General features: G+C 41.1%; 1 protein-coding gene across 2 annotated transcripts in view; it reads right to left on the bottom strand.

Annotated features, from left to right (window-relative positions):
- Positions 1-125: 125 nt before the first annotated feature.
- Positions 126-18,119, bottom strand: part of ostf1 (osteoclast stimulating factor 1) — a 50,525-nt gene continuing 32,531 nt past the window's right edge. The window contains exons 1-10 of one of the 2 annotated variants that reach the window (XM_003451065.5): positions 10,587-10,758; positions 7,200-7,246; positions 5,309-5,359; positions 4,955-5,018; positions 4,757-4,810; positions 4,407-4,514; positions 4,133-4,182; positions 3,160-3,238; positions 2,414-2,512; positions 126-1,202 (exon numbers count right to left, since the gene is read on the bottom strand). In XM_003451065.5, coding sequence (XP_003451113.1) covers positions 1,144-1,202; positions 2,414-2,512; positions 3,160-3,238; positions 4,133-4,182; positions 4,407-4,514; positions 4,757-4,810; positions 4,955-5,018; positions 5,309-5,359; positions 7,200-7,246; positions 10,587-10,620 — 645 coding nt within the window. In that variant the 5' untranslated portion in view covers positions 10,621-10,758 and the 3' untranslated portion in view covers positions 126-1,143. Of the gene's footprint in view, positions 1,203-2,413; positions 2,513-3,159; positions 3,239-4,132; positions 4,183-4,406; positions 4,515-4,756; positions 4,811-4,954; positions 5,019-5,308; positions 5,360-7,199; positions 7,247-10,586; positions 10,759-18,119 lie in introns of those variants that run through there. The other variant, XM_019365607.2, reaches the window with a different exon arrangement.

The raw sequence follows: 18,119 nt of genomic DNA, 5'->3' as shown, positions 1-18,119 counted from the left end.
TTGATGCCTGTGTTAAAGCTGAACAAGTGTACCCAATAAAGTGGTCAGTAAGTGTATAATCCCACTGCTTCTGTCAAGATGCATTTCTCTATTTGCTTTCAAAAATATTCATTCAATGTACATTATAAGTTAAAAAAAATCTTTATTTGAGACTGAAGAAAGAGCAGACAGAAATCCTGAACAGTCCTCTTAAGAAATTCATAATCTCTGAAGACAAACATGTTCACACCGAAAAAGAGAAAAACAACCGCAAACACGAATTTACATTTAAGGCACTTTTTCCCCCTCAATCTGTTGGAAAGCAGCAATAAAACCAGAAATATGCTCCCAAGGTGGAAATCAAAAGCTTGAAAGAGTTCAGAGTAATGTTTAGTTTACATGAGGAATATTATTTTTAGTTACAGTGAACTGAAAGCGGGGGCTTAACGGCGGTGGAAATGTTATAAAAACACAAGCAGTATAGAGTTCAACAGGTGAGTTTACTGCCAGATGAGATGCTTACACATACTCCAGCCACATTAAGCCCATTTATGCACATCGGTTGCATGCATAATTTAAGTGTTGAGAATATACGTGGGGAAATCTATTAGGGGGGGAAATATTAGAGCTAAATACATGTTTAATAGTCTTCCTAATGTACATAAAGGAGTGTAGTTGTGATAATGTGTTTCCAATTCCTTCTGGTCATGTTTGTAGTTCAGCAATTTAAGTGGAGCTTGAAAAACTTAAGTAGAAACACACCAGATCAATGTTTTAATCTGCATTGGCACTTTAATAGGTTAAACATAAGCTGTATGTTTGGAATGTGTTTCTAAGAGTTTAGGTCCCTTTTCCGCTACTACATATACTCTGCCCTTCAGCCCACAGTGCACAATCGATCCTCCAAGACAAATCCCCCATGTGTGGAAATCCACTCGGGGTAGAAAAAGCAGGTCAACTGTAAAACACATTAATTCAAAGCTCTGAGACTCACACTGAAGTGAGGCTGAGGGCAGAGGAGTGAGGTGTTTGAACAAAATAACTGAACTAAAATGAAGTTACAGTTACACAGCAATTCCATTTTAGGTCCTGTAATAAAACTCTGCAAGGATCACGACCCCCAAACCCAATGGAAGACAGAGGCAATGGTTTAATGGGGCCAGCTCAGTCCGAGTCCTCATCGTCCAAATACTCTTCAGCATTGCTGTGTGTGCGGGTGGTTTCTGCAACACAGGAAATGGATAGTTAATGACACACATACTGCAGTATTTTTACATATTATGTGTAACTGCATCATCTCTGTACACTTCATGTCTTTCCTCAACTGACGAATGGGGGGGGGGAAATACATAATACTCTTGATGTGCAGTGCATTTAACTACCATTTCTTTTGGTAAATATCTAAGAAAGTTTGGCAGGTTGTTGCACATGCTTTCTAGATCCTCAAGTCAGGAGCTAAAGTTTTGAATATGAATATATATAAGTGTAAAAAAGACCCTCTGAAATTAAAGAGAAGACATATGCATAAGTCATTAGTTATGCGAAGAACAAATTACACCCCATCTGACCCTTACCAGGTTCTAAAACTAGGTAAACACAACCTCGGATGAGCAGAAACCCTGCATATTACACCATGCCACTATAGTGTCCATAATTTGATAGCTTGTAGAATGACCTTTGGAAACAGTGACTCAAAGTGAGGGACTTTATCAGTCCACATTGTTGGGGAGGAATTTTGGCCCGCTCTTCTTCACAACATTGCTTCAGTTCAGTGAGGTCATTTATTTATGTGCAGCTCTCTTAAGTTTGTGCCACAGCATTTCTGGACTTTGACTGGACCATTACAACACATTTTATTCTCTCCTGTTTTTTTAGCCACCATGTTTTGGATCATTGTCCTGTTTCATGACCATATTTGGGCCAAGCTGTAGCAGTCTTCACATCTGACTTTAGAACACTTTGGTATTCAGACAATTTGATGGTCACCTCAATGACTTCAAGGTGCAAAAAGTCTGCTTTCATAATTTGCTTGATTGGTTACATTTGCTGATGCTCAATCGAGTGCATTCACGGCTGCCAATGAATCTTCTAATTCCTATAGAAGCAGTAAAGATGTACCTCATTTTTCACATACAGCATTTCACATAAACTTTGGCTTCATTTTTGTTAAATAAATGGTGGCATGATGTAATATGTTATGTGCTGCTTTCACCCGTTATTATTATTGTCATTACAAGAGGGTGTACTTTTTTCACTTCACTATAGTTCAGTTTTCCTGTGATCAGCTCAGTAACTACAACAAGTGACTCTTGTGGTAGGTGCTGAACTTACACTGACTGATCAGAAATAGTTTCTGTGACACTGTGAATGTGAGATTGTGTGAGTGTGTGTGGGTTATGCTGTGTGGCTGCTCGGTAACGGCAGCTTTACTTACGGCCTCCCTGCCTCCTTTTGATAAGCGACGCACACTGGGCATTCGTGGCCATGTCCACAGCCAACTTGTTCTCGTTATTCCTGATATCTAATCTCGCATCTGAAACAAACATAAGTAACATAAATTTTCACCTGACATCCAGACTGGTCTGCAGCTAGAATTTTTCTTTTAACTTGAAAGTCTATCTCGCCACCCACCTTTGCTTGGATTAAAAAGACGTTATTTGTTATACAAACTGAAGAATTACGAGTATGGGTAAACCAGATTCTCAGGGTAGATTTAACAGGAAATGCAGGTGTTTTCTTCAGTAATACCACATTACCTCCCTCAAGTGGTAAGGTCTACTTTTTTTTTTAAATCAGCCCAACAGGATGTGTAATTTTAGTCATCTTTCTATAATGTCAGTACTTTGACGGCAGTTTCCTTGTCTTGAACTACCTATGTATATTTTAATGTCTGGCAGCATTTTTTTTTTTTACGTGTAATTTGTACATAGAATATACAACAGCCAATGAAAACTGATAAAGATGAAACTTTTTTCCCATCAAAAACTTTGTTTTAATGTGTGGATCACAGTCACTTATTGTCTACTCAAACTGAAGCCACACGCTCTCTCAGAGTTTGATAAAATATTTCAGGAGATTTCTTTCTGTCCATCCCTGCAGTTCTAGCAAAACAGCAAAGATGACCCTGCTGACCAGTTTATTCTTTTAAACCCAAAAAAAGCAGCATGGATGTATACTCACTCTTGTTAAGCAGCATTTCCACTATGTCAGAGTAACCCTTCCAGGCGGCAGCGTGCAGTGGGGTATCTCCGAGTTTATTCTGAAACACAAAACATGATTGTTACTGGCAAACACCCTGACAAGCATCAAGCATCTACTTTCACCCAAACTGCACAAGGTTTATGAAATCATAACAGACATCATTACACTGAACTTTTTGTTGATCAATTTTTTGTCCACAACAGTTTCTTCTGTTTTTCTAGCATGATAAACTGGGTGTTGAATAACATCAGTTTCCTTAGACACATTAAACTGTTGATACTCCTTCCAAACTTCACTACAGTTTGCTTAGAAATGCAGCAAGACCTCATTTATACCATCTGAATGAGGAGAACTAACTAAAAATTGAAATGTCTTTTCAGGTTCCAGAACTTAGCCTGACATCGCTATATAAATGCAAATATAAATATAAATGCAAATCTTAGCTCAGCTTTTAACTCTAAGAGGTGTTACCAATGGGCATAAATAAACCACTATGGCTTTGGATGGAACATGCAACCAATCAGGCAAAGCATACGACAAAGTAAGCAGTCTCCAGATTAGCTTCAGTGCATGCTGGTATAGTTTCAGAGAGTCTTTAACAGTAATTAGAATGACCAAATTCCTGATGTTAAAAGTGCAGCCTGCAGTCTGCAGTCTTACTCTCACCAAAGGAAACTGACAAATAACCTCATACAGATATCCATCCCTGTGAGATAAACTCTACTTCATCAGCTGTGAGACAGGGGACAGTGTGAATGAACCTGGTAGGAATGAGCTGTGCTGGTCCAGCATCCCGAGGTTGTGAAAGACTTTTCACTCTCACTACTCTCTCACTCATTCTGCTCTTCTTCCAAAATACGTTTAGTGCGGAAATCCAGATTATTATTATTTTTCTGTAGACTAAATGAGAAAACTATTGTGATTTATGAATGTGACTTTAAACCTTCCTCACCTGCTGGTTGAGCTCCACATTGGGTTGGGTGAGCAAAAGCTCCACCACATCTGGTACAGAAATAAAAGAGAAGAGATTTCATGTTAAATGTTACCTAACAGTAATGGAGAAACAATGGAGGGCAAAAAAACAAGTTCCCATTTTCTTGTACTTAACTTTTCATTGAAAACAGAGCTCCCTGTGTATGTGTGTGTGTGTGTCATTTAAGATTTCTGAAATGTAATAAGTAGCCGATCCTTAATCTCTGACATCAAAAAAACTACTTTACTCTTACCTTTATGTCCTCCATGGCATCCCCAGTAGAGGGCAGTGTTTCCAGCCTTATCCAGCCCGTTTATTCCAACTTTATTGTCCAAACATTCTCTCAGCCAGCTCAGATTGCCTGTTTAAATAAACAGTATGTACACAAAGAACACACAGAGTCAAATGGAGAACTTTACTAATAATGTAAACAGTGGTACAAGTTTTCAGCAGGAACAGAAACACTGTCATAACAGCCACACAGACAGACAAAAGAGAACTGTCTTAGGATTTTAAAAAAACCCTCCTGTATCTAAATGCAAGCACACCTCAACCAAGAATTAAGAGCAACAAATAAAGACTAGTAGAAATGTTGACATCTACCTCGTTTGGCTGCCTCATGCATCGGATTGTCGATAGACTCTGCCTGCTCAGCCACTGAAAAACAAAACAAGGGCATCAGTGCATTATGGAAAATTAACTTACAGGACAGAACTATCGTTTTTGTACGAGCTACACCTCATAGTAATGTACTCATTAATATATCTGCTCTTTAACTGTGAAACTGAGATGTGTACTCACCATAGTTACTTGGAATTAATCCTGTTCTTCCTCTACATGTCCCTTTCCACCAGTTAGTGTCACTCTGAGTAATATAGAAATATTTGTTAAGAAAGAAAAGACCAAAATAAACTAATAACTAAATGAAGCAATAAGTAAATTAATCTGCTTCAATACAACACTGAAGTGGGGGGAGGTCTAAAAAAAATGGAAAAAGAATACCACAAAAGGAAGGCAAAAAATGCAAAGACAGCAAGTTTATGATTCCACAGAAAGGGGAAGAAAAACTTAAGTTAAATTAAAACTCGATGGGAAACAAAACCCTGGAATAAAAGATGGCTGTTACATGATGTAGTTTCTAGGGTTTCCACTTACTGTGTCAGAGATGTACAAGATGTCTCCTTCTTCAAAATATAACTCATCTGGCTAGAAAACAAAAAGACACTGTTACAAGTTGATAACCATCAGTGACCCAGGATGTGGCATTCACACTTTTCTGACCTCAACACTAATGTCAGATTTGTGTTGTATTTTAAGCAGTCTCCCCCCCTTTTTTTCTGCAACCAAATCTAGACCAACCAATGAAACACATGAAAGCAACTGGTAACTCAGTTTGCAATTCGGTGGTTTAGACTTATTCTGCCAAAGTGTTTCTCATGTATAGCGCTTACTTGGAGGAAAGGTTTAGTATCTTGATGCATGTGCAATCATTCAGGTAAGGAAATCCCAAAGAGCTGATTCTGTTCTGTTCATGTGGACGTAGCTATGTCCACATGAACAGAATTACCTTTTATGGTAGGTTTAGTAGGTTGTTTATTTATTCTTAGTAAGTCTGAAAAAATGACACCTTCTGATGCTAATTTACCAGTGAGCAAGCCCTTCACTCTTATTTTGAAAGTTCAGTCATTGCTAACAAGCTGGCCCCACCCTTCCCGAATTTAGCTTCACGTACTTGCTAGCTTCCCGTATAGGTTACTATTGTGGTGGTGCTCGATATCAGTTAACCACTTCCCCAGTGAGATCTTATCACAAAGATGGATGCAATCCACCTACATCATCATGAACTGCAGCTTGCAACAGCAGTCCTCCTTCTGCTCAAGACACCTGCTCTGAGCTGTAGGAAGTGTGCAGAGTGGTGGGATGGTACTCCCTACTGAAATGTGACTGGCCCTTCCTGATGCCCACCCACCAGAGCCACTGGTTTGAAGTACTGTTAATATTGCTTTTGCCGACAGCCTAGACAGGACCAGTGGAGGAGTGTATTGATATATTAATATAAATAAAATCTTCTCCTGCTCCAGCCTTAAACTAATGAACACATACAATCACTGTGATACCAAATATATTAATTCAGAAAGAGTGAGTCTGCATAAATATGATGATTAAAGCTTTGTACTAATATTTAAGTATAATTAAGATTTTATGATCATATATTCAGATTTTGGGACTTTGTTTTGATTCCCCTGCGTCATCATCATCCTCTTCTAGCTGCCTCCTACGATCTAACTGGAAACCACTCTTAACCCTACACCACAGCCTTCCACATCATTCAAGTCGTTGCGGGCTGTATTTACTCAAAGTGTAGTTACATTTTACTGGGAGGTGCACATCAGGTTTTGCATAGGGTTAAAAGGATTATCTGGCATTACCCCATCCCTAGTATCCCCCTCTCTATGCCCTCCTTCACTACATCTCTGTTGTCATCCTCTTTTCCTTCTGCCAAACAGTTTCATATCCATCCTTTGCCCAGGATGTCCACTATTCCTCCTCTGTAGATATCCAAAATTATCTCAGCCCTGGCTCTTGAACTCCGTTTCCCCTCCTGCATCACACTGTTAAAGAAAAAAAAAAAATTCCAAGACATGTCCCTAACAAACAAAGAAGCACTCTAACCAGAACCTGTAACTCAGAGCTCACTAAGACTACACAGCAGAACAAGGCAGCCACAGTTCATGATGGCAAAGTCGGGTTCATCTGCAGTATGAGACTCAGTGAGGAAGCAGCTGTATATATCGTTCAGGTATTTGTCATGAAGTAGTTTAGCAAACAAACCGTTTGGAGAAGAGAAACTTATGAAAGGTATTATTTAATAATTAATTCAAGAAAGACCGAGCACTGCAAAAGGAGCTCTGTGAGCACACATTCCACTTGCCTTTCACAATTAGAACCTAATCTTGTGAGAAACACTAAGATTAATCGATGATCAGCATAAAGTTATAAAAGTAAAAAGAAAAAGAATCAATCTCAACAAAGAAAAAGCTCTTACTGTCCGTGGGTCGAAGGTGAACAAAGCTCTGAAAACCTTGACTTGGCCTAGTGAAGACAAAAACAGACTAGATGTTAGACAAAATATGTGTCCGCACTCTGTGACAAACAAAAGTGAGGTGAAACCACCCCTGGTTAAGCCCTGCAGAACTCCCAGCTAGTTTCAGTCTGGTGAGTATGCAGGTGAGTGAGTGCAGAAGGCAGCTTCTAATGTGGTAAACTACTCTCTTTTGTCAAGTGCACAAATCAAAAGTGAGACGTTATCTATTATGTAAACAAAAAGACATTTCAGCACGTACAACAGGCACAAAAAACAGCATCAACAGTGGTTGTTGCGTGCAGCTGCACTCGGGGCCACTGGTGGCTCAAACTTGAGGTTGAGCTCTGCTGCTGAGATGCTACTATGCTGTGGCTTTAGTCGACTGCTAAACTACATCAAGAGCTTGAACAGCCACGGTCAAGCTTTCAAAACGTATTTAAATACTTGATATAAACACTTTATATTTCAACTAGCTGCCCGTTTCTGGGCATTACCATGAGGTTACATATAGTCTGCTGTGTTGTTTACAACATAGACACAAAGTTTACTAAACAGACTACACTCAGTGCTCAAATACCGACCCTGTTTTGGTTAACAAAACCAGGATAAATATGCTCTCCTGCAAAGTTAAAGAATTTCCTGTGATTTGCATCCGAGTGGTAGATAAGCGTAATTTGGACTTCCTTTTAAAATTTTGACACACCCGTTTTTGGTTTTAAATATAGAGACAGACTTTAATAATATGCTTTAAATAATATACCCAGTGAAAAATGTGTGTCCGCCCCCATTATTGGTGCATATCTGATATCTTCAATCATGCCTTTATTTGGTTATTTTATTAATCCTTTCAGTTTGAACTTGAAAGATTATCACAGTGTCAACTGGCTAACAGAGGAAATGACACATTAAAGGTGTTCAACAAAATTAAGATTCAAGATTCTTTATTCGTCACATGCATAGTTATACAAGTACAACACGCAGTGAAATGTAACCTGACATGCTCCTAAACTGTGCAAAAGGGGAGAGAAGAAGAACATTATATATTATATACATTAAGTGAATGTCTAAACAAAAGCTGATTGATTTACCGTCTTACATTTAAATGCAAAGGCCGGTGAGTCCATCTTTCCTGATCTCTTTACTTCACAAGCCTAAACGCTGGACCCTGTAACTCCCCTCTGCCTGTGCTGTTACTCAGGATTTCTGTTTAGTGAACACACTGCCTCGGTGTCTCAGAATGACGGGGGCTGAGCCACCGCACAAGTCCAGCTCTGTTCAAACACAGTAAGCACGTCTGCTTTGCAGACCCGTACTGAAGGCCTGTGCTGACTCAGTTAAATTCTTGCTACATTTTAAACCCCGGGCATATAATAAGATAAAAAGAAATCTAATGAATAAACAGAGAAGAAAATTTGTGCCTTGACATGAGCAAAGCAATGACAGTATATATTTCATCTCTTACTGTGTGGGCTTTTTAATGAATTCCAGTTGTGTGGGGTTTTTTGTTTTTTTTCCACATTTTTCTTTATTGCAGCAGCTCTTCTGAAAAAGCATGTCTGGTCATGGTGGTTATGTGATCCCTCAGTCATGTTCACTGCTCAATTTAACAACTTAATCTAAACTTCTTATCTGCTAAACCAGAGTTTGCACAGGGCTCCCTCTGTTAAACTGCACATACTTCAAAAACAGAATCATAACCTTCTTGTAAAAATGTGGCTAAGCGGGTGCAAAAAACAACCAAACAAAACAAAAAACTAAAAACATGCCAGCTCTTGTTCAAGCTGAACGCATACCTCGAGGTGCTATTTGGTCACACATGGCTACAAACACTTGCCAATGTTTTTTTTTTTCTTTTTTCCCAAAGCCATTTCATGCACATCCACCGAGCACATCCACCAAAGGGAAAGTTACAGAAAACCAATCCTGAATCTGGATAAAATAGCTTTAGCAGGATGGATCAGTTATCCTGCACAAGCCCCACCGCCCTGCCACTGACAGGCAATCTCACCTACAGCTAGGTGAGGTGTCGTGACTGATTCGTCAAGGACTGTGAGGAGAGCAGAAGATTGTGTTTCATGCGGGTAAAGAGATGCGCCTGTGTTTGCCGTCTCGGCATATTTGTAGACATAAACCACCTTTAACTTCACACATGAGGAAGGTTATTTTATGCTTCTCTCACCATCTGTGAGATGGCAATTTTTTTCTCCAAACACCTGAATTTACCTGCGTCCACATTTGACTCATAAGATGAGACTAGTGTACTAGGTGCAATTAGTCAACACTACAGCAGAAACCATTGGCTAGAGGATGTAAAGAAATCGATTTTTTCCTTTAGAAAGCTTTGATTTGACATTGTGGATATTTAAATGTCTTTCTGTGCATCCCAAAGTTTTACAAATCATATAAAAACATTAATAGTCACCCAATTTCAATATGGGTAGACCAGCGCAGTAGCGTGCAGCATGGGCACAAACGAAATGCTCAAAAATGATTACAACAATAAATCAAAAGGTGTTTTTATCGCATTAAAGTACAATTTCCTGCCTCACTCTCATCGCGCTGCCTTAAAATTTCATCACAGGTGCACATATGCTGTACTTACAACCATGATGGATGAAAGTTTGTACTTTCTTGTTTAATAAATAGAAATTAAAAAAAAAAAAAAACACTCTCCACAGCATTACAAGTTTATTGAGGGAGAAGACACAGTTTCGCTTTTAGCCTCAAACACATGCACCAGGACATTTGTGTGATTGCTTTGAACAAAGGACACCTATTAAGCTGAATATCGCCTCTCCTTCCTACACAGGCTGCTTGTGTACACCTGTTGCACTGACACGGTGCGTAGGTAAATGCTAACGCTATGACTTGCTCTAACGTTGGTGAGTAAGGTTTGGGAAGAGGTTACCAGAATAACCTGAGCAAGGAGGAAGTAGAGCTGATGTCACTGACCACGCAGACTTATCACCTATTCACCCAAAGCCACTGATTCGCGGTGCTCTCTTTGCATGAGTGATGGAAATGGGGAAGTGACAGAGGCCTGCTGGTAAGAGCTGACTGGCCCCGTCAGTGTACTGAATGGCGAGAAAGCGCTTTCAATAACTCTAACGCGGTCCTGGCAGGGCTAGCGATAAAGCGACACGGCTTCCAATTAAAGTTTAAGACCTGTCTTTCTATTTGCTAAACAAGGTCTCACAGACAAACAACAGAAATCAGCCGAGCCCGGGGAGGAGTGTTGAGCGCCCGCCCATTAACCGTTTAACGCCAACAAGGTGCGTTGTCCTCGTATAAACACGTCACAAGTTTGGGTTAAGTTTAAACAACATGTCCTCGTAGTTTTGGTCTTACCTGGCTTGGCTGGTTTGGGAGGAGGCTTCGACATTTGTGAGGCTGGCGGATAAAGCGAAAGGAAACGCGCTGTGCTGTTTCAATCACAACCGTCGCAAGACTGTCGAGTTCTCTGCTGTTAGCACCCTCAATGAGGAAGTTCTGCTCAGTACGCGGAAAAGTTATTCAGCGCATGCGCCGACCTTTGGCTAGCGCGATCGCTACCTTTTGGATGTAATGCAGTGCTTTTTTCAAGTTTTCAACGTTTCACAACAAACAAATTATAGATTATATTATAGATTATAATGATAGATTATATATTAAGCATAAATATATTTACATTTTTAAAATTTATTTTTATTTATTATGTGTGCCTATGCCAAGAGGCACACATATTACTATTCCTCGGATTTATTATTATGTGTGCCTATGACAAGAGGCACACATATTACTATTCGTCGGATTTATTATTATTATTATTATTATGTGTGCCTATGCCAGGAGGCACACATATTACTATTCCTCGGATTTATTATTATTATGTGTGCCTATGACAAGAGGCACACATATTACTATTCGTCGGATTTATTATTATTATGTGTGCCTATGACAAGAGGCACACATATTACTATTCCTCGGATTTATTATTCTTATTATTATTATTATTATTTTCCTTTTTCCGCCTGAAATTTTGCAGTGTATCTCGACCCGCAGTTTTTGGACAAGCTTCATATATGTTACCTCATTTTGTGCGGCTGGATCTGGAATGGTGTGCTATGACTTTTGGTGTTTATGAATATTATAGTTTTTTAAATATTAATATTTTAGTGAAAATTTTCCCGCGCTCCTCTGCCAAACAGTTTTGACAATAGGGGTACATATGTTACATCATTTTGTGCGGCTGGCGCTGGGCTAGTATGGTGTGACTTTTGGTGTTTATAACTTTTATAGTTTTTGAAATATTTAGATTTTAGTGCAAATTTAGGCCAATTTCTAGGCTCCTGAGAAAGATTCTGCTTTTGGCACCATAGAAACAGACTTCATTTGTGGTGTCTTGGCTCTCTCTAGTGGTATACCGGGAGTAGTACAGCCGAAAAGATTTTATCCTTGTGTTGAAAACTCCATATCCCACAATTCATAGCACGCCTCTACAGAGTGAACAATGGCGGCCACCACTTCGTTTTATATGTCTTTTATTCATGTTTCTAGGTCACAAAATAAACTTTTAAGATATTTTCAGGCGAGAATGTAGGTGTGTAAACTTCAAATATCTGCTTGTTTTATCAAGACATCCCATATTTAGCGACAGTGCTCTGACGACGTCGGTCCTGCCTGACAGCTAGCCGGCTACCTAGCTAGCTGCCGCACTTGGCTGCAAATGGATAGCGAGGGGACTCTCTCTGTCGTTTCACCTCCCCGGTCTCTCGCAAATGCTCGCACAGAATCGGAGTTACAGCTGGATGTGGAAAAAATAACTGAGTTGTTTGGTGGTGCTATAACGCGGAGCTACAACAGTGGGCAGCTATCCACCGGTGTATGACAGAAAGGACATGCCGCGACCGCCGATCGACCGGTGTTTGCTAACGCGGAGGTCAATCGTGGATCAGGGAAAGCGAAGGCAGGAGCGTGAGGTGAACTGAATTTCAGGTAAGAAGTTATGACCTGCACTCTATTTGGGTCAGATATAAACCGAGTTTAGGTGTAGTTTATTTAGCAGCAGTTCTCTTATGTGTTGCTGATAGCCGGCTAGCTAGCTAGCGCCGCTAGCATAGTTAGCTAGCACCGCTAGCGACCCTTCGTGAAAAAGCACCCAGGCTTGGCTTATATTGAGGCGGGTGAAACTCGTGTCAGCACCCGGTCGCTCGCCGACAGTATGTGTTTTAGCTGGACTTATTTTTCGTTTATATGGACCGATGATTTATTTATTTATTCATTTTAGTAACGGTATAAACAGTGAAAGGTGGTGGATTGGCCAGATGTAAACTTCAAATATCTGCTCGTGTTACCAAGACATCCCATATTAGCTCTGATGTTTTCGGTGCCTGCAAAGAGCTAGACAGGTAGCTAGCTAACCCGAGCTGGCTGTCTTTTTGACTCAGGGTCATAGCTGGACTTATTTTTCGTTTTTATGAGCCGATGAGGGTTTTTTTTTAGTAACGGTACAAACAGTGAAAGGCGGTGGATTGTCCAGATGCTGGTCGATGTGGAAAAAATAACTGAGTTGTTTGGTAGTCGCTGACGCGGAGCTACAACCGAGGGCAGCTATCCACCGGTGTGTGTCAGAAAGAACATGCGGGGAACGAGGCGGCGAGGCGACCGCCGATCGACCGGTGGTAGATCGTGGATCAGGGAAACCGAAGGCAGGAGAAGCAGGCGGCTGCCGGTCGGAGCGTGAGGTGAACTGAATTTCAGGTAAGAAGTTATGACCTGCACTCTATTTGGGTCAGATATAAACCGAGTTTATTTTCGTTGTGCTGACTTTTTACAATCAGTTATAATAACTCGTACTGCGTGGTAGCTAGCACGATGGAGTTTCTATACAGCTGTGTGCGCGCTAAGTTACTGATGTTGAACTTTATGACAGCCTCCCCTGTCATTCTCTCGCCTGTTCAAACTTCAGTCATGAAACTGATCAATGATCGGCTTTTCTCTCTTGTTTGTTTATCGCGCTAAACAACAGCAGCACGTTTAAGCTTGATCAGCTGTTGTTAGAATTCATTTGATTTTAATTTCTAGTATCAGCTGATGTTTGCTGGAGCCACAGCTGTAGAAGCGGCTGGTCGAAACCAGGAGATGACCTTACTGAATCATCAGAGCTGAACTGGTGATGGAGAAACAGGTTTACCTTTTTTTTAGGTGACATGAATGAGTTGAAGGGAAGTTATGAACTGTTTCTGAGAGAAATAAACACCAAGCTCCTTTTTTTTATTTAGCTGACAGCTGGTAACTGTGCAGGGGCGGATCTAGCAAAGCTTTTGCCAGGGGGCCAGGTAGGCCATTAACAGAGAAAGGTGGACACAAAGAGATACTTTTCTTTCTTACTCTCATATAAAATATTTAGCTTTTATTAAATAGTTATCTGAATCTTACAACCAAAGTTTGTATAATAATACACAAGATTGGCTGTAGACCATTGCTCATCATTCAGAACACTGTGTAAAAATAACAAAAGACAAAAAGTGAATGCGAAAGTGCATAAATATTTATTTTACGTGTTTGATGTGTGTGGCGGGGCGTGGTCTGCAGTGCTGCTGCAGGGGAGGTGGACCCACCTGAGCGGCATCTGCAATCACGCCTCTCGGGCGTTGTCTGTGCTCTCTCGGCTGTTTTTTGGGTGTGTGTAAGTTGAAAAGCTACAGCCGGTTGTGTGGGTACACCAACCATGTGTGAAAAGTGGTCCATAACGTAATGCTTCAAAGCGTGTTCATGCAAACATTGTCGGGTCTGCCGTGCTACAATGGGGACTTCTGCTCATGAACCTCTGTGCACAGCGTCTGCAAATCGGGGCTGTACAAAGCAACTTCATCTTTACACAAAACTGTAAGCTGTCATCTGTGAAGTGTGAGCGGTGTTTGTTTTTACCATAGTTCATGGTGGAGAATGGCTGCTCTTCTGAGTTTTGCCCTAAGCAGCCGTAAGAATGGCAAACTACACAGATTAGCAGTGGCATAGGCACACATAAAATTTCTTCTGAAATTTTCGCTTTCTAGTTATTATTATTATTATGTGTGCCTATGCCAAGAGGCACACATATTACTATTCGTCGGATTTATTATTCTTATTATTATTATTATTATTTTCCTTTTTCCGCCTGAAATTTTGCAGTGTATCTCGACCCGCAGTTTTTGGACAAGCTTCATATATGTTACCTCATTTTGTGCGGCTGGATCTGGAATGGTGTGCTATGACTTTTGGTGTTTATGAATATTATAGTTTTTTAAATATTAATATTTTAGTGAAAATTTTCCCGCGCTCCTCTGCCAAACAGTTTTGACAATAGGGGTACATATGTTACATCATTTTGTGCGGCTGGCGCTGGGCTAGTATGGTGTGACTTTTGGTGTTTATAACTTTTATAGTTTTTGAAATATTTAGATTTTAGTGCAAATTTAGGCCAATTTCTAGGCTCCTGAGAAAGATTCTGCTTTTGGCACCATAGAAACAGACTTCATTTGTGGTGTCTTGGCTCTCTCTAGTGGTATACCGGGAGTAGTACAGCCGAAAAGATTTTATCCTTGTGTTGAAAACTCCATATCCCACAATTCATAGCACGCCTCTACAGAGTGAACAATGGCGGCCACCACTTCGTTTTATATGTCTTTTATTCGTGTTTCTAGGTCACAAAATAAGCTTTTAAGATATTTTCAGGCGAGAATGTAGGTGTGTAAACTTCAAATATCTGCTTGTTTTATCAAGACATCCCATATTTAGCGACAGTGCTCTGACTACGTCGGTCCTGCCTGACAGCTAGCCGGCTACCTAGCTGGCTACCTAGCTAGCTGCCGCACTTGGCTGCAAATGGATAGCGAGGGGACTCTCTCTGTCGTTTCACCTCCCTGGTCTCTCGCAAATGCTCGCACAGAATCGGAGTTACAGCTGGATGTGGAAAAAATAACTGAGTTGTTTGGTGGTGCTATAACGCGGAGCTACAACAGTGGGCAGCTATCCACCGGTGTATGACAGAAAGGACATGCCGCGACCGCCGATCGACCGGTGTTTGCTAACGCGGAGGTCAATCGTGGATCAGGGAAAGCGAAGGCAGGAGCGTGAGGTGAACTGAATTTCAGGTAAGAAGTTATGACCTGCACTCTATTTGGGTCAGATATAAACCGAGTTTAGGTGTAGTTTATTTAGCAGCAGTTCTCTTATGTGTTGCTGATAGCCGGCTAGCTAGCTAGTGCCGCTAGCATAGTTAGCTAGCACCGCTAGCGACCCTTCGTGAAAAAGCACCCAGGCTTGGCTTATATTGAGGCGGGTGAAACTCGTGTCAGCACCCGGTCGCTCGCCGACAGTATGTGTTTTAGCTGGACTTATTTTTCGTTTATATGGACCGATGATTTATTTATTTATTCATTTTAGTAACGGTATAAACAGTGAAAGGTGGTGGATTGGCCAGATGTAAACTTCAAATATCTGCTCGTGTTACCAAGACATCCCATATTAGCTCTGATGTTTTCGGTGCCTGCAAAGAGCTAGACAGGTAGCTAGCTAACCCGAGCTGGCTGTCTTTTTGACTCAGGGTCATAGCTGGACTTATTTTTCGTTTTTATGAGCCGATGAGGGTTTTTTTTTAGTAACGGTACAAACAGTGAAAGGCGGTGGATTGTCCAGATGCTGGTCGATGTGGAAAAAATAACTGAGTTGTTTGGTAGTCGCTGACGCGGAGCTACAACCGAGGGCAGCTATCCACCGGTGTGTGTCAGAAAGAACATGCGGGGAACGAGGCGGCGAGGCGACCGCCGATCGACCGGTGGTAGATCGTGGATCAGGGAAACCGAAGGCAGGAGAAGCAGGCGGCTGCCGGTCGGAGCGTGAGGTGAACTGAATTTCAGGTAAGAAGTTATGACCTGCACTCTATTTGGGTCAGATATAAACCGAGTTTAGGTGTAGTTTATTTTTGTTGTGCTGACTTTTTACAATCAGTTATAATAACTCGTACTGCGTGGTAGCTAGCACGATGGAGTTTATGACAGCCTCCCCTGTCATTCTCTCGCCTGTTCAAACTTCAGTCATGAAACTGATCAATGATCGGCTTTTCTCTCTTGTTTGTTTATCGCGCTAAACAACAGCAGCACGTTTAAGCTTGATCAGCTATTGTTAGAATTCATTTGATTTTAATTTCTAGTATCAGCTGATGTTTGCTGGAGCCACAGCTGTAGAAGCGGCTGGTCGAAACCAGGAGATGACCTTACTGAATCATCAGAGCTGAACTGGTGATGGAGAAACAGGTTTACCTTTTTTTTAGGTGACATGAATGAGTTGAAGGGAAGTTATGAACTGTTTCTGAGAGAAATAAACACCAAGCTCCTTTTTTTATTTAGCTGACAGCTGGTAACTGTGCAGGGGCGGATCTAGCAAAGCTTTTGCCAGGGGGCCAGGTAGGGCATTAACAGAGAAAGGTGGACACAAAGATATACTTTTCTTTCTTACTCTCATACAGGGAGTGCAGAATTATTAGGCAAGTTGTATTTTTGAGGAATAATTTTATTATTGAACAACAACCATGTTCTCAATGAGCCCAAAAAACACATTAATATCAAAGCTGAATGTTTTCGGAAGTAGTTTTTAGTTTGTGTTTAGTTTTAGCTATTTTAGGGGGATATCTGTGTGTGCAGGTGACTATTACTGTGCATAATTATTAGGCAACTTAACAAAAAACAAATATATACCCATTTCAATTATTTATTTTTACCAGTGAAACCAATATAACATCTCCACATTCACAAATATACATTTCTGACATTCAAAAAAACAAAAAAAACCAAATCAGCGACCAATATAGCCACCTTTCTTTGCAAGGACACTCAAAAGCCTGCCATCCATGGATTCTGTCAGTGTTTTGATCTGTTCACCATCAACATTGCGTGCAGCAGCAACCACAGCCTCCCAGACACTGTTCAGAGAGGTGTACTGTTTTCCCTCCTTGTAAATCTCACATTTGATGATGGACCACAGGTTCTCAATGGGGTTCAGATCAGGTGAACAAGGAGGCCATGTCATTAGTTTTTCTTCTTTTATACCCTTTCTTGCCAGCCACGCTGTGGAGTACTTGGACGTGTGTGATGGAGCATTGTCCTGCATGAAAATCACGTTTTTCTTGAAGGATGCAGACTTCTTCCTGTACCACTGCTTGAAGAAGGTGTCTTCCAGAAACTGGCAGTAGGACTGGGAGTTGAGCTTGACTCCATCCTCAACCCGAAAAGGCCCCACAAGCTCATCTTTGATGATACCAGCCCAAACCAGTACTCCACCTCCACCTTGCTGGCGTCTGAGTGGGACTGGAGCTCTCTGCCCTTTACCAATCCAGCCACGGGCCCATCCATCTGGCCCATCAAGACTCACTCTCATTTCATCAGTCCATAAAACCTTAGAAAAATCAGTCTTGAGATATTTCTTGGCCCAGTCTTGATGTTTCAGCTTGTGTGTCTTGTTCAGTGGTGGTCGTCTTTCAGCCTTTCTTACCTTGGCCATGTCTCTGAGTATTGCACACCTTGTGCTTTTGGGCACTCCAGTGATGTTGCAGCTCTGAAATATGGCCAAACTGGTGGCAAGTGGCATCTTGGCAGCTGCACGCTTGACTTTTCTCAGTTCATGGGCAGTTATTTTGCGCCTTGGTTTTTCCACACGCTTCTTGAGACCCTGTTGACTATTTTGAATGAAACGCTTGATTGTTCGATGATCACGCTTCAGAAGCTTTGCAATTTTAAGACTGCTGCATGCCTCTGCAAGATATCTCACTATTTTTGACTTTTCTGAGCCTGTCAAGTCCTTCTTTTGACCCATTTTGCCAAAGGAAAGGAAGTTGCCTAATAGTTATGCACACCTGATATAGGG

Source organism: Oreochromis niloticus, linkage group LG12, assembly GCF_001858045.2.
Source record: "Oreochromis niloticus isolate F11D_XX linkage group LG12, O_niloticus_UMD_NMBU, whole genome shotgun sequence".
NCBI lineage: Eukaryota > Metazoa > Chordata > Actinopteri > Cichliformes > Cichlidae > Oreochromis > Oreochromis niloticus.
The sequence above is the reverse complement of the archived record's forward strand: the minus strand, read 5'-3'. Positions and strand labels throughout refer to the sequence as shown.